A 17,044-nucleotide genomic window follows, 5' to 3' on the forward strand; every position below is an offset into this window, starting at 1 on the left:
AAAGGTAAACAAGTGCTGTGCAGATATCTGACAGAGTCCTTTGCAAACTAATGAATGAAAATAACAATCTGGTTGCTGATTCAATTCAAACACATGCAAAACTGTCTTATCTACTTCTTAGGTTTTAAAACTACAGAATATATATTTTACTTAATTTATTTCTTCTTGGGTGCACTTCTACTCTAGGTAGATTCCAAAGATTTTAGGTCATACATTGTAGTTTCCATGATTTGTCATTTCCCATGTGTATATACCCTATCTCCTATAGGCTCTGGTCCAGACCTGTTAAATGAATGAGTAATTTTCAAACTACAAGGCATGTGCTGGCATGTTACAATTAATGGGAAAAAAAGGTTCCAATGCAAAACATTTTAATAGGATGTCAAATATACAGTTATTAGAATTATCTAAATATCACTTATAAAAATTGGTATATCACATTAGATGATTCTATAAAATAAAAACACAAATCACATTGACAATAACCCCTGCAATCCAAGAATACCCCACATCAATAGTACAAATTACAAACACATAAAAAGACATTAAGACATTTAAACCAAAGTGTAACTAAATACATTCATTCATCAAGTACAATTAACATAGCATTGCTGCTTATAGTCACTAAGAACACAATTTTAGGTGCAATTTCACATGCTTTCATAAATCTTCCAGTACAGTTCCCATAGTAAAGTGTCTTTGTGCACACTATTTTCATTTATATGCAAGTGCATCACATTTCATACTTAAGACTATTTCACCTCATAATTAAACTGTTTATATATTGCAAGTGAACACCAGGCCAAAATTCAACCCCAATCATGACAAAAATTTTAAAAGTAAAAAAAAAAATTATTGAAAGTACATCCCAATTTGTTTAATTGCAGAGGCTACCAGAATGAACTTAATAAGAACTTGAAAAAGATGGAGAATGTAATCTTCCTAAAATATTAATAGGCATTTTAAGCAACAGTACTGTCAGTCAAAAAGTAATTTCATATTCATTGCCAATTTAAAATACCAGTGATGAAGATAAGTTTGAGGCCTAATATATTTGTATTAAATTGAGAAATTAAAAAAAAGTGCAGTTAGTTTGCCTGTGAATATGTAATGGAATGTTTTTCACAGTACTTATGTTCAACACTACTCTAAATGGACAGTCTAATTAAACGTACCTTTACCAGCAAGAAAAGTGAAAAATTAAGGCTTTCATTATATTACATATAACTACTGCCCTAATTCAAAAGTCTAAAAGAGGTCACAATGCTGCAAAATATTATTTCTAACCTAACACACTGTTGCTCCATCTCAACTTGATATTTATCCCTTATTTTTACACAAACTCAAATGCTAGTTATCTTTAAATACATATTTGCTTACATCTCTAAGTCCCACATCTTCCCATCTAGACATAATGCTGGAAAAGGTTAGTCTTAACTCATTAAATCACAACTGTACATTCGTGAGCTAAAAATGCATCACACTGGGTTTATATCCAATAAATATTTTTGAATGAACTAAGAGTAAGCAGGTTGACCTCCAAAGGCAAACCTACTGTTTCTTCAAAGTATTAACAGGTAATGGTTATATCTTTAGATAACCACATCAACAATTAAAAAAAAAATTGATGACTTCTAGGCTATGAAAACATAGGATGCAATAGAAAGGATAACTGAGGTGACAAATATATCAAATCAAGGTTAAAGGCACTGGATAATTACAAAGCATTGTAAACAGTTTTTTAAAGCAAATTAAGTTTTAAAAGTATAAAAAGCCAAATTGCTAAGAGAGAACTGATAAAATGGTAATGCTTTAAAGTAGTGGACACAATTTATATAATTTCACATATAAAATCCTTTCACTGCCCTATCATTTTCTTTTAGCCTATGTCTTTTCCAATATTCCAAATCTTTTAAAAATGTGTTTTCATCTGCATGAAGCAAAAAAACTTGCAAATGAAACACATATTTTTAACTGATGTTATAAATTTGATATTTAGACTTTATAGATATGATATAAAGAAAAATACCTAGGAAATCATTAAGTATTATATTCAAAATTCAGAAAAAATTCTTATTCAACTGAACACAGTCTAGAGCCCCTCAATAACAAAACTGTAGTGTAAAGAGGCATAGTAAGTACAATCTTCCCAGACACATCAAACAAAGAATCAGGAATAGAGTTGAAATACCACAAGCTCCATGGTAGAGCCATTTAATATACATATTTTCATAACTGTTTCTTGAAAAACTATTTAGATAAAATATTAGCATTTATAATTGATTTTAATTTGAATCTATGCAACTTCCATTGATATTAAAATATCAAGTATTGTAAATACTTTATTATAAAACTATTATACAATTTAAGTTTTTATTAGAGAAATGTTTTATTCACAGCCACATTCCTTTAGAAGTCTTTTTTATGAATGCATTCCATAGAAATACACTAAAATCACTATGTTTCCTAGGGCAAAAAAGCTATGATAATCCTATTACCCCAAATGATATCCTTACTTTACTTATTTCTTAAACGTTTACACGTTTAAAATACACTTGGTGAATAGTGATCATTTATCCCCACAGTGGTAAATTTCAACATAATCATAATTGACAGGAACTAGATACAGATACTTATTCTGTTACATGTAAGTTTACTTATAAAATAACATAAAATCAGCATTGGATAACAGTGATAAAAAATGTAAACAAAAGAATTAGATGTTAATCCCTTCCCTGAAAAACAAAAGATAGAAATGCTTGTTTTATTTAAACAAAACATGCTCTATTGTATCAAAAAGATACGACACAGATTTTACAAAACTATATTTCCAAATACAGATAAAAGAAAATCTGGAACAGTTGATTCAGACTTTATTGAGCTAAAATGTGCAAAAAAATCTGATAATACTTCAGTTTATTAAATTCATTGTACATAGGCTGACACCATCCCATACAAAAAAGCCTCTTGTCTTCTAAGATTGAAAATAGTGTTTATTATTTAGCTTAAGGTTTATTGAACCACTACCCAAACAATAACAAAAGTCCATATCATAATGGAAAAAATAAAACTAAAAACTTGTATTAATTATGACTTAAATCCAATCCCACAAAAATCTATAGCCAATACCCATTTGGGCAGCAGAGTAAGGCCATTAAGTCCATATGAAAAATACTTATACTGATTCTAAATAAAAAAATTAAAAGAAATCAAATTTTGCTGTTAACAAAATGCATATGAATTTTCAAGTGATTTTAGTTTAATAGATTTACTAAGCACGGAATTCACAAAGCATTTGGTACTTTTATTTGGCTTCAAATATTTGAAAAGTACCCTCAAAAACGGTTGGAAAATAAAGAAACATAAAATTGTGATACTTTCCTCCAGGACACAAAAAAAGTGCTTAGATTTAAAGTGTAATTTGTAAATTGAAGGGAAAAAGGAGGAGAAAATAACAATTTACAAGCCCAGAACATATTCCAGGATTGTGGTGAGCAAGACTGTTGATTGCTTAAATGAGTTAGTAGTGAATCACAGTGTAGGGGATGGCAGAATTGACAAACATATTCACAGGTTTAAGTATGAAGTTTTATATGTTTTCATGGCAAACAACTAGTTAGCCTGTGAAAAGTGGTGAGTATGAAACATAGCTAAATCCTTACAAATCCATGTTTCCAGGAAATGTAGCTTTGTCCCTGTCCACCATAGAATTATAGTAACTCTGCTGAATATGACAGAAAACTGTTTTTGAGAAATAGAAACATGCATCTCAATACACACCAAACCCTGTGTGATGCACTAATTTTGTTAACTCAAGATTGGATATTGTCTTTCATTGTCTAACAGGAATTCTGAGAAACACTATTTTAAACAACAAAATTTTCATATTACTGATGAACTAAATAGAGACATGTATAAAGTTTTAAAGAAAAATCTCAAAATGTCACTCAAAGGAGAAATAAAACAAGGCTTCAATCAGTCAGCTTTTTGATGCTGCAGTTACAGAAAAAGGTATTCTATGGTAAACTCTACTTTTCACAATGTAGTAAATGTAGATTCTAATTTTCCCATAGATCAAAGATTTCTAAGAAAATATTTTGCTCCTTATAAATAATCTTTCTCTTCTTAATCCCAGTAAGAATATTTAGCATTCTTAATTTGAAGATTTTTGTTGTTGTTGTTGTGCATTTCGGTTATCTTCTTTATTAAGTATGATATTTTGTAAGATATCTACAAATGGAAATTAAATGGAAAATCTGCTTTTGGAATGCAACAATTTTAAGTAATTTCACTATGAAGCACCTTTTGATATGCTGTTCTGACTTTTAATGTAAAACCTAATGAGTACTTAGTTCTGAAGCAATTTTCTCCAGTTTTAATCACTTTATACATAGCAATACTAATGATATCAATCTGTGCTTTCTAGATTTTAGTAGGTATAGTAATAACATAGCAGTTTAGATATGGCTCACTGTCAAGGTGGGTGGACAGAGACTTCATGATAAATTGGCTACAGAAAGCGAAATAAACTCTTAATGACTAAAGAATGATTTCCATTTTGCTTGAGCCAAAAAGGTGTTTATGCCATGTACCACCACATTCCCTGCTGAACACTTCACTTCTAAGTGTCTTTTTCTTCATAGTTTTCTAATGAACAAATTAGTTTTCCTGAGTAAGATTATAAAAAAGTTAACCTTTCTACCAAAAGTATAAAGACAAATAAAATGTCAACACACAATACAAACTTTTTACACAGCATTAGAGGGGCAGCTATAACAACTGCTGCTCTTCATTGTGATCAACCCACCCCTTAAAAAGACTGCAGCAAAGGAGTCAATTGTCTAAAACACTTCGAAGTACAGTGATTAAATGCTTTAGCCCATAAACATATCCCTCATCTATTGCGTTGCTAGGAAACACATGAGCAAAATCTATCATTCGCACTTCTACTTCTGCAATCTCTTGGCAACCAGTGGGAAGATGGTAGAAAACTTTTTCCAGTTGGGAAAGTACATTTCCGTTTAAATGCTCCTGTGACGTGCTTTTCCACCCATTGTCTTGCTCTATATTTTCAACTTTCAAGGAAGTCTGACTGTGATGCTTTTTTGAATACATTTTTCTGTGTCGAGCATATATCTTGGATAAGCTTTTGCCTACAGAAGCCTCTATTCTTCCATTCACTAGGGAACTTAACACATGAAAGTTATTGTTGTACTCCAGTACTTCGGTATCTGACAGTTGTCCTTTGGACAAAAACTTTTCTGCCAAAGTTCTGTCATTCGATTTTGTAGTGGCTATCTGAGATGAACCTTCATAAACAAACAGTAATGAACTTGCATAAAAGTTAAGCTGCTTCTGGCTTTCAAACCACTGAAGAATTTTCTCAATCTTCTGAATACTGGCAGCAACAGCATCTTTTCTTAAGTACAACCCATTATGAAAAAACTTGGAGACTCCTATACAAAAACAAAATCATTAGGATTATTACCCAATTATGAAATAGACAGGAAGAAAATTCATCATAGATACAATTCTTCAATTATTTCCCTATCATAATTCCTTGCAATTAATTCAACAACTAATCACAGAAATTTAAGAATTCTAGTCAGAGAAATTTAGACCTCAATTGAATTTTTGGTGAAGATGCTTACTAGAAAGCATTTAAACAACACTGACAGGAACAGGCATTGTAGTACAGCAAGTAAACCTGCTGCCTGTGACTCCAGCATCCTATATGGGCGCTGATTCGTGTCCTAGCTGTTCTACTTCTGATCCAATTCCCTGATAATGTGCCTGGGAAAGCAGCAGATGATGGCCCAAGAAATTGGGACCCTGCCACCCACTTGGAAGACCCAAACGAAGCTCCTGGCTTAAGCCTGACCCAGCCCAGGCTATTGTGGCCACTTGTGGAGTGAACCAATGGATCAAATATCTCTTTCTCATGTCTCTCCCTCTCTCTCTGTAACTATGACTTTCAAATAAATAAATAAATCTTTAAAAATAAAATGATACTAACGTAAAATGAAACATTCTATTTAGATAAAGTAGAAGTTTATTACAGATAGACTACTAGTTTAGTTCTACTATAAGAAATCTAATGCCAATATTTGCTCTATTTACTCTTGGGAGGAATTTTACAGTAAATTACTTGATTACTTGTTTTTTTTTTTTTTTTTTTGGATTCACATTAAAGAGCTACTCTAAAAACCCAGAGTCAAATGAAAACCATTATTAATAGTGTTAACAGGCCAGTGCCGTGGCTCATTAGGTTAATCCTCTGCCTGTGGCGCTGGCACGCTGGGTTCTAGTTCCGGTCAGGGCGCCGGATTCTGTCCCAGTTGCTCCTCTTCCAGTCCAGCTCTCTGCTGTGGTCCGGGAGGGCAGTGGAGGATGGCCCAAGTGCTTGGGCCCCTGCACCCGCCTGGGAGACCAGGAAGAAGCACCTAGCTCCTGGCTTTGGATTGGCACAGCTCCAGCTGTGGTGGCCATTTGGAGAGTGAACCAACGGAAGGAAGACATTTCTCTCTCTCTCACACTCACTGTCTATAACTCTACCTGTCAAATAAATAAATAAATAAATAAATAAATAAAATAGTCAATTTGGATAATTATCTTGGTGTTGACTAAGGATACCAAGGCAAACACTAACTGCTAAGTTCCCACTGTGGATGTTTGTTCTCTATACATAAAAAATTCTTTCATAAATTCTATACAGAGATCTTCTCTATCTCAGCAGACGTAAAAATAATCTAATATCACTTCAAGAAATCTTGGCGGCCGGCGCCGCGGCTCACTAGGCTAATCCTCCGCCTGCGGCACCGGCACACCGGGTTCTAGTCCCAGTCGGGGCGCCGGATTCTGTCCTGGCTGCCCCTCTTCCAGGCCAGCTCTCTGCTGTGGCCAGGGAGTGCAGTGGAGGATGGCCCAAGTGCTTGGGCCCTGCACCCCATGGGAGACCAGGAGAAGCACCTGGCTCCTGGCTTCGGATCAGCGCGGTGCGCCGGCTGCAGCACACTGGCTGCGGCGGCCCTTGGAGGGTGAACCGACGGCAAAGGAAGGCCTTTCTCTCTGTCTCTCTCTCTCACTGTCCACTCTGCCTGTCAAAAAAAAAAAAAAAATCTTGGCTATCACTACTTTTCTAATATCTCAGCCACAAATGTTTTAGAAGCATATACTTATACGTTAACAGACTTTATTTAAACACTTTAATGTTACTTGATTATTCACTATAATAGTTCAACTACAGATGAGAAATTTCAGTAAAAATACACTATATTTCAGTAGAAATACACATTTTGAAGTCTCTCAGATAGTGGCTTATTTCAATACACCACTATCTAAACTTTTATTTGAAAAATGATTTTTAAAGAGGATCATTTGTTATGGTGATTAGGATGACATTTGGGATGCCCAAATCCCTTATCATAGTGCATGAATTTAAGTACTAACTCCACTTTTAATCCACCTTCCTACTAAATGCTATCCTGGGAGATCCTTGAGTCCTTGCCATGCACACAAGACATGTGGATGGTGTTGACAGCTCTGGCAGGTATCAGGGGACTGAACCAGCAGACAGAAGATCTCTGTGTGAATGTGTGTGTCCATCACTTGCTTTTTGAATAAATAATATTAAATAAAATTTTAAAATAAAAGATAATTTAAAAGTATCCTAAGTCCGGTATTCAGCCAGATATCTGGTTCACAGACTTTTTTTTCCCCCTAAAAAAAGCATACTAATAAGAATAAAAATGTAAAACAGGACTATCCATGGATTCATGGTTTGGGTGCATCATGAACCAGAGATTATCATTACTCCAATTTTGTGAGTATAAATTTCTTTTTGTAAAAAAATGGTTTATTTTTATTTAGTCATCATTCAAAAGTAAATTAAAAGTGAAATAACTTGGGGCCGGCACTGTGGCGTAGCAGGTAAAGCCGCCACCTGCAGTGCCAGCATCCCATACAGGCGCCAGTATCCTGGCTGCTCCACTTCCCATCCAGCTCTTTGCTATGGCCTGGGAAAGCAGTAGAAGATAGCCCAAGTCCTTGGGCCCCTGTACCCGCGTGGGAGACCTGGAAGAAGCTCCTGGCTCCTGGCTCCAGATCAGAGCAGCTCCGGCCATTGTGGCCATTTGGGGAGTGAACTAGCGATGGAAGACTTCTCTCTCTCTCTGCCTCTCCTTCTCTCTGTGTAACTCTGATTTTCAAGTAAATAAATAAATCTTTTTTTTAAATTAAATTTAATTTATTTTTTTGACAGGCAGAGTGGACAGTGAGAGAGAGACAGAGAGAAAGGTCTTCCTTTTCTGTTGGTTCACCCCTCAATGGCCACTGTGGCCGGTGCACTACGCTGATCCGAAGCCAGGAGCCAGGTGCTTCTCCTGGTCTCCCATGGGGTGCAGGGCCCAAGCACTTGGGCCATCCTCCACTGCACTCCTGGGCCACAGCAGAGAGCTGGACTGGCAGAGGGGCAGCCAGGACAGAATCCGGCGCCCCAACCGGGACAAGAACCCAATGTGCCAGTGCCGCAGGTGGAAGATTAGGCTACTGAGCCGTGGCGCCAGCCAATAAATCCTTTTTAAAAAAAAGTGAAATAACTCTAGAATTATTTTAACTATCCAATAATAAGAGCATTATTTAAAACTAATTTATTTACTTCTCTGAAAGAGTTACAGTGAAGGAGAAGGAGAGGGAGAGAGAGATCGATCTTCTCATCTAATGGTTCATTCCTCAGATGGCTGCAATGGCCAGGGCTGGGCCAGGCTAAAGCCAGGAGCTTCATCTGGGCCTCCCACGTGGATGCAGGGGCCCAAGAACCATGGCCATTTTCTGCTACTTTTCCCAGGCCACCAGCAGGGAGCTGGATAGGAAGTGGAGCAGCTGGGAATCAAACCAGCGTTCATATGGGATGCCAGCATTGCAAGCAGTGGCTTTACCCACTACAACACAACCAATAAAGGCATTTTAAATTGCTTACCATCCTTTATAGTTTCTTTTGTTAAGTTTCTTCCATAGTGCTGGTTCTGTGTCTCATAGCTATCAGAATGAACATGATAAACCTGTCAAAGACAAGCAATTAAAAGTTAAAAAACTAACGCTTTACCAAGAAAAAAAAAAAAAGAAAACACACACACACACACACACACACACACAGCTAACTAACTAATGTTTCTTGACCATGAGGGGTTTATTCCAGCAACACAAGGGTGAGGAAAGATGAGATCTACTGATGTAATAGATTTCTGAAGAAAAAAATCAGTCTTAAGAATGAAGCAGAAAGACATTTTACTAATTTAATATCCACTATCGATGAAAATGTTTATAAGAAGAATAAATATTTCCAATATTAAAAGTTATTTACTTTAATCCACCAAAAGTTAACCTGAAGTGTAAAGGGAAAATAATGAAGCATTTCTTTTCAAATCAACAATACGTATGAGGAGGATTAGCCTAGTGAGCCGCGGCGCCGGCCTAAAAGAACTCTCTTATGTGAGCCTAGCTCAAATCGCAAATCCACAGAATTCCAAGCAAAATCTAAAACAATCACCTAATGTTTTAATTTCTATTTTGAAAACATAAAAAAATTACAGAAGATATAAGGAATATTTTTCTCATGTTTTTTGGTGCCAAATTACCATATAAACATAATATCATGTTTACTTTAAAAATCTACTTTGCACTTAACCTTAAAGCCTCTTTAAAACAAAATTACCAGAGTCACAGAATTGTGGTTGAAGCCTTCATTGGTTTATTAATCACCTACTATGGGCCAGGACTATTGAGACACTAACCGTGTTTCAGTCAACGAAAAATAAAAATCTCTGGGGCCGCTGCTGTGGCATAGCGTAAAGTTGCCGCCTGCAATGCCAGCATCCCATATGGGCGCTGGCTTGAGTCCCGGCTGCTCCACTTCCAATCAAGCTCTCTGCTATGGCCTAGTAAAGCACTGGAAGATGGCTCAAGTCCTTGGGCCCCTGCACCCACGTGGGAGACCCTGAAGAAGCTCCTGGCTTCATACTGGCTCCACTCCTGCCCTTGTGGCCATCTGGGGTGTGAACCAACAGATGGAAGACACCTTCTTCTCTCCTTTCTCTCGTTCTCTCTGCCTCTCCCTCTCTGTAACTCTGCCTTTCAAATAAATAAATAAATCTTGAAAAAAAAAATCTCTGCCCTCTTCAAATGTTGAGTTGCATGCATGAACCCTCCAAATTTACACTGGTTGATAAATCTGCCTTCTGCCCCCATGATTCAGGTCTTGTTTTTACATGGGTTGTTATTTGTCTCCATTTGTATTAAATTGCTACCTACTCATCTGTTCTTAAACACAATCCACCTGGAAAGTGTCTTTACTTCTCCTACCACCCTGTTTTCTGAATGCTGTGGACTTTTTTTGAATGAAAAATAAAAAGTTTATTGCACAATTAAAAAAAAAATCCCTGCCCTCATAAGCTGACACACTGGGGAAGAGTCAATTTAATCCCAAAATATGCTGTCCTCTGATACACTGGTATTGTTATAATGACATCCATAATTTCCAAGGGAAGAACATGTGAAAAAAAAATCCATATATTTTACTAATAACCATTCTTATTCTTACCCTCATGCCAAGCACCAGGAATCCAATTTCTTCCATTAATGGGTACTTGCTGACCTGTTGCTGAATCTTCTCAGACGATGCAAATGGATCATAGCTTTTTTGCCCTATTTTTACATCCATTATACAGGGCTTATTAAATTTGTGGGTCACATCTTCCAGTTTTAGGTATAAATCTGTGATCATAGAAAAACCCTAGTTAGTAATGCTTGTATTATTATGCAAGTGTCTGCCTGGGAAAACAAAAATGAGGAAATATTAAAACAGAGAAAACAGTTAAAATCAATCTGGAGTTAACAAATGGCATTATTCCAAATGAAAGGAAGACTGACCAATAAATTTATAACAAGTGTGAATATCATAGAGGAACTCTTACAAGAGAAATTTTTTTTAACTTTTATTTAATGAATATAGATTTCCAAAGTAAAGCTTATGGACTACATTGGCTCCCCACCCCCCATGACTTCCCTCCCACCCGCAACCCTCCCCTTTCCCACTCTCTCTCCCCTTCCATTCGTATCAAGATTCATTATCAATTTTCTATATATACAGAAGATCAGTTTAGTATACATTAAGTAAAGATTTCAACAGTTTGCACCCACATAGAAACACAAAGTGAAAAATACTGTTTGAGTACTCGTTATAGCATTAAATCTCAATGTACAGCACATTAAGGACAGAGATCCTACATGAGGAGTAAGTGCACAGTGACTCCTGTTGTTGACTTTACCAATTGACACTCCTGTTTATGGCATCAGTAATCTCCCTATGCTCCAGTCATGAGTTTCCAAGGCTATGGAAGCCCTCTGAGTTCTCCGACTCTTATCTTGTTTAGACAAGGTCATAGTCAAAGTGGAAGTTCTCTCCTCCCTTCAGAGAAAGGTACCTCCTTCTTTGAAGACCTGTTCTTTCCACTGGGATCTCACTCACAGAGATCTTTCATTTAGGTCTCTTTTTTTTGCCAGAGTGTCTTGGCTTTCCATGCCTGAAATACTCTCATGGGCATTTCAGCTGGATCCGCGTGCCTTTAGGGCTGATTCTGAGGCCAGAGTGCTGTTTAGGACATCTGCCATTCTATGAGTCTGCTGTGTATCTCGCTTCCCATGTTGGATCTCTCTCCCCTTTATTTATTCTATTGGTTAGTATTAGCAGGCACTAGACTTGTTTATGTGCTCCCTTTGACTCTTAGTCCTTTCATTATGATCAATTGTGAACTGAAATTGATCACTTGGACTAGTGAGATAGCATTGGTACATGCCACCTTGAACAAGAGAATTGTAACACTCAACATGAGAAAAAGGTATGAGGTAGATATAAGGCTTCCAAGGACATTAGAAAGGGAATGAGATTATTTCAAAAGTTGTTCCAGAATGCATTCATTTCCCCTTTGATATCATTTATGCCATCTATATTTCAGCAAATTTTAGTATTTTAGTTTTTTTAATGATTTTTAAAAGTTTATATTCTTCAGTGCTAGTGTTGTGGCATAGCAGTAGGACTGCCGCCTGTGACACAAGCATCCAATACTGTCGTTGGTTCAAGACCTGGTTAATCCACTTACTTTTTTTTTTTTTTTTAAAGATTTTCTTTATTTATTGGAGAGGTAGAGTTACAGACAGTGAGAGGGAGAGAGAGAGAAAGGTCTTCCATCTGTTGGTTCACTCCCCAAATGGCTGCAAACAGCTAGAGTTGTGCCGACACGAAGCCAGGAGCCAGGTGCTTCTTCCTGGTCTCCCATTGGGCCATCTGCTTTCCCAGGTCACAGCAGAGAGCTGGACTGGAAGAGGAGGAGCCAGGACGAGAACTGGCACCCATATTGAGTGACCCTAGGAAACTGTCATCACATCTATACCATAAGGTTATTATTTTTTACTTGTCAATTAGTAGAGGTTAAAAAAACAAACAATAAGCTGTTCATCTGCTAGACAGAGATGACAAAAGCTATAGTGAATATAAAACTGTGTAAGTCTTGAATATAAAGTTCCCATTTCTTCCTTCTCCTCTTCGAAAACAGAAATATAAATGTGAACTCTGTATATATCAGGATACAATATTTGCAGAATAAATGAGGGTTTGCCCTTCCCAAATATACTACACAGAACTTTGGACTTGGTCTTCCTAACGGTATAATAAAATTGAGTCATTCCTTCAGTAAATGGGACTATCACAGGTTTTATTTACTATTTATTTCGACTGCCCAAGATGCCTTTCTTTATCTTACTTTCAGGTTCTCAATACGCTTTATATGACTGGAATTGCCAAATTACTACTAGATTATTTATTCTTGGCTTTTAGAAGTTAAATCTTTAATTTAAGGCCTAGTTGTCACTCCCCCATTCGCGGAGGAACGACACCAGATCCTGCGCTGTTCTCTTATCTGCTCGGCTCTTCCCAGGTTAGCTGCGGACGACACTGTCCTGGGTTAGCTGCCGGCCCCTCCACGGAGGTGGAGGGGCGGCACCCCCCGCCGCTTTCCCCACCTCCGCGGAGGAGCGGCACACCGCTGGCCGGCTCTCTCGGGGGCTGCTCAGATGTTCCTCAGGTGTTCCTTCAGATGTTGTCTCTCCTCTCCTTATAGTCCTCTTCCACCAATCCCAACTCTGCTACCCATGCGCCAAGCACGTTGCTCTCCTCCAATCAGGAGCAGGATTAGCTCCTGCAGCTTATCAGTCAAATTGGCGAGAGGCAGCTGCGTAGAGGTTGTTTGGTCTCTCTCTCAATGCCATATTGCGGGAGATCAGATGCATAGAATTAGTCCTAGTTCCAGTAATTTAGTGTAGTCTCAGTTGCTCCCCACACTAGTGAGGATTAGGTTAGTGTTTGTCTTAGTTCTTTTGTCAATTCTTTTTAATTGAAAATAAAAATCTCAGATTCTTATTTCTGCCTTTCCTTCTATGTTTTAAAAGTAAACATCAAGGGGCCGGTGCTGTGGCACAGTAGGTTAATCCTCGGCCTGAAGTGCTGGCATCCCATATGGGCACCGGCTCCAGTCCCAGCTGCTCCACTTCAATCCAGCTCTCTGCTGTGGCCTGTGAAAGCAGTAGAAGATGGCCCAACTGCTTGGGCCCCTGCACCCGCATGGGAGACCTGGAGAAAGCTCCTGGCTCCTGGCTTCGGATCAGCACAGCTCGGGCCGTTGCGGCCAATTAGGGAGTGAACCAGCGGAGGGAAGACCTCTCTCTCTCTCTTCCTCTCACTGTCTGTAACTCTACCTCTCAAATAAATAAATAAATAAAACCTTAAATAAACAAACATCAAAGCCTGCTTTAGAGAGAATTCTTGCAGCAGCTTACCACAAGTGCTACTAAAAAAGGTAAACAGTGAAATGGGTCATGATCTGGGCCTTGAGATCTTTACTGATGTCTCAACAAGTTATCATGACAGAAAAAATATGAATATTCATTCACTGTGAAAAATGCAATTAGCAGATTCTTTCTATGGATTCGAGCTTTCTTCAAGGTAGACCATGCCTGAGATTCGGATATTAAAAATTCAAAGTCTCACAAGATGGTTAACACTGCACATCCTTGCAGCCAGCCCCTCTGGGTATAGAGTAGAGAAGTATCTTCCCATTTATAGGATTACAATAATGGATTACAAATTCAACGTAATGGTTTGTAACCAACATCTCCTTGAAGGAAAGGGAATAGAAAAAATATGAGACTGTCTCACAAATTAGTAGCAGTAAGTATGTTTGTGAGGTTAGGAATCAAACTTATGATGAGCTGCAATGTAAAAAAGAATTACAGGTCATAGACAAAGAAATTTTAAAAAGCAGTGGACTAGACAGAACATCACTGTCATGGTGTCTACCTATCTCAAGAACTATTCTCAAACTCATAACAGTAAATGCTTTGGCTTTGCAATCACTGTCATACTTTGGGAATTTAATCCCTTGGCTACAGTCCCCAAAGCAAAAGTCAACACCTGCTACAAGCTTTGCTCATCTTGTCAATAAGGAACTGAGACTTAGCCATAATCTACTGGTAACCTTTGTGGGTTAACAGTGCTATATAACATGTAAATCTCTTAGTGGGGAGGTAGGAGATGGGATGACACAGGAAAGCAGAGAAGAGAGGAGGAAGGATAAAGAAAATGAAGAAAATATACAGAGATCTCCTTTGGCCCAGATAGGTTTTGGTGTCTGGTTCCAAACCAGACACCCTTGGGCTCAGATGCATAGAACCTGACTTTTTTTCTTCTAACATATATCTATTTTATTTATTTGAAAGACAAAGGTACAGATAAACAAGGGTGATCTTCCATCCACTGGTTTACCTCCTAAATGACTGAAATGGCCAGGGCTAGGCCAGGCCGAAGCCAGGAGCCAGGAATTTCATCTGGGTCTCCTACATGGGTGACAGAGGCAAGTACTTGGGCCATCTTCTGCTGCTTTCCCAGTCACATTAGCAGGGAACTGAATTGCAAGTGGAGCAGCCAGGACATGAACCAACACCCATACAGGATGACAGTGTAGCAGGCGGAGGTTTAACCCACTACACCACAATGCCTGCCCCTGCATGTTCACTTTCATGTCACTTCTGGTACCCTTATAATAAACTTTTCCATTTTGATTACAGTTTAATTTTATACACAAAGAACTTTAACTGAAATGAAAGAAGTAATTGTTTTAGAAGCAAATAAATTAGGTTCAATTCTATCATTTGCTAGCCTGTGACCTCAATAGTATGTCTTTAAAACTTAATTGTGGCCAGCGCCACGGCTCACTAGGCTAATCCTTCGCCTTGTGGCACCGGCACACCGGGTTCTAGTCCCGGTTGGGGCACCGGATTCTGTCCCGGTTGCCCCTCTTCCAGGCCAGCTCTCTGCTGTGGCCAGGGAGTGCAGTGGAGGATGGCCCAGGTGCTTGGGCCCTGTACCCCATGGGAGACCGGGATAAGTACCTGGCTCCTGCCATCAGATCAGCACAGTACGCCGGCCGCAGTGCGCCGGCCGCGGCGGCCATTGGAGGGTGAACCAACGGCAAAGGAAGACCTTTCTCTCTGTCTCTCTCTCTCACTATCCACTCTGCCTGTCAAAAACAAACAAACAAACAAATAAAAAAAAAAACCCTTAATTGTATGTAAAATGGACATCATTATATACCAAAGAGATATCATGAAGGCTAAATGAAATACTATATTGTAAAGTGCTTAGCATAGTGTAGGTCCTAGTTTCATAAATGAAGATTATACACTCTCTCTCTGCCTCTCTGTAACTCTGCCTTTCAAATAAATAAATCAATAAATAAATCTTAAGGCAGGGGGGTGGGTGGCACTGTGGCATAGCGGGTGAAGCCACTGCCTGAAGTGCAGGAATCCCATATAGGTACCGGTTCTAGTTCCAGCTGCTCCACTTCCAATCCAGTTCTCTGCTACGGCCTGGAAAGGCAGTAGAAGATGGCCTGAGTCCTTAGGCCCCTGCACACCTGTGGGAGACACAGAGGAAGCTCCTGGCTCCTGGCTTCAGATCAGTATGGCTCTGGTTATTGCGGCCATCTGGGGAGTGAACCAGCAGATGGAATACCTCGTTCTCTCTCTCTCTCTCTCTCTGCCTCTCTATAACTCTGCCTTTCAAATAAATCTTTAAAAAAAAGAAAGTTAACAATGCTCTCTCTGCCAGGGCCACGGCTCACTTGGCTAATCCTCTGCCTGCAGTGCTGGCACCCCGGGTTCTAGTCCCGGTCGGGTGCCGTATGCTGTCCCGGTTGCTCCTCTTCCAGTCCAGCTCTTTGCTGTGGCCCAGGAGTGCAGTGGAAGGTGGCCCAGGTCCTTGGACCCTGTACCCACATGGGAGACCAGGAGGAAGCACCTGGCTCCTGGTTTCAGATCGGCGCAGCGCACTGGCTGTGACAGCCATTTGGTGGGGTGAACCAACGGGAAAGGAAGACCTCTCTGTCTGTCTGTCTGTCTCTCTAACTCTGCCTGTCAAAAAAAAAAAAAAAAAAAAAAGAAGAAGAAAGAAAGAGAAAAAGAAAACAATGCTCTCTCAATCTCTCCAAAATAACATGTTATTCATTCAATATGTAGTTAATGAACAAGGTACTCTTCTGGGATATATAACAGCAAAAGTCCTGTTTCAAAATTTTTTTTTTCTTTTAAAGATGTATTTATTTATTTGAAAGTCAGAAAGAGAGACCAAGTGGGAGAGACAGAGAGAGAGGAATCTTCCATCCACTAGTTCACCCCCTAAATGGCAGCAACAGCCAGGGCTGGGCCAGCTTAGGCTGAAGCCAGGAGCTAGGTTTCATCTGGGTCTCCCATGTGGGTACCTGGGCCCAAGCACTTGGCCTATCATTCACTGCTTTCCCAGGCAAATTAGCAGGGAGCTGGATAAGAAATGGAGCAGCCAGGACTTGATTCAGCACCCATATGGAATGCCAATGTCAACAGGGATGGCTTAACTCCACACAACAACAGTCCCTGAAGCTTTTTTTTTTTTTTTTTTTTT

General features: G+C 38.8%; 1 protein-coding gene across 1 annotated transcript in view; it reads right to left on the reverse strand.

Moving 5' to 3' along the window:
- Positions 1–354: 354 nt before the first annotated feature.
- IPMK (inositol polyphosphate multikinase) overlaps positions 355–17,044 on the reverse strand; it is a 62,126-nt gene continuing 45,436 nt past the window's right edge. The window contains exons 4-6 of the mRNA XM_002718484.5: positions 10,598–10,770; positions 8,978–9,059; positions 355–5,456 (exon numbers count right to left, since the gene is read on the reverse strand). Coding sequence (XP_002718530.2) covers positions 4,834–5,456; positions 8,978–9,059; positions 10,598–10,770 — 878 coding nt within the window. The 3' untranslated portion in view covers positions 355–4,833. The remainder of the gene's footprint in view (positions 5,457–8,977; positions 9,060–10,597; positions 10,771–17,044) is intronic.

Source organism: Oryctolagus cuniculus, chromosome 15 (genome assembly GCF_964237555.1).
Source record: "Oryctolagus cuniculus chromosome 15, mOryCun1.1, whole genome shotgun sequence".
Lineage (NCBI taxonomy): Eukaryota > Metazoa > Chordata > Mammalia > Lagomorpha > Leporidae > Oryctolagus > Oryctolagus cuniculus.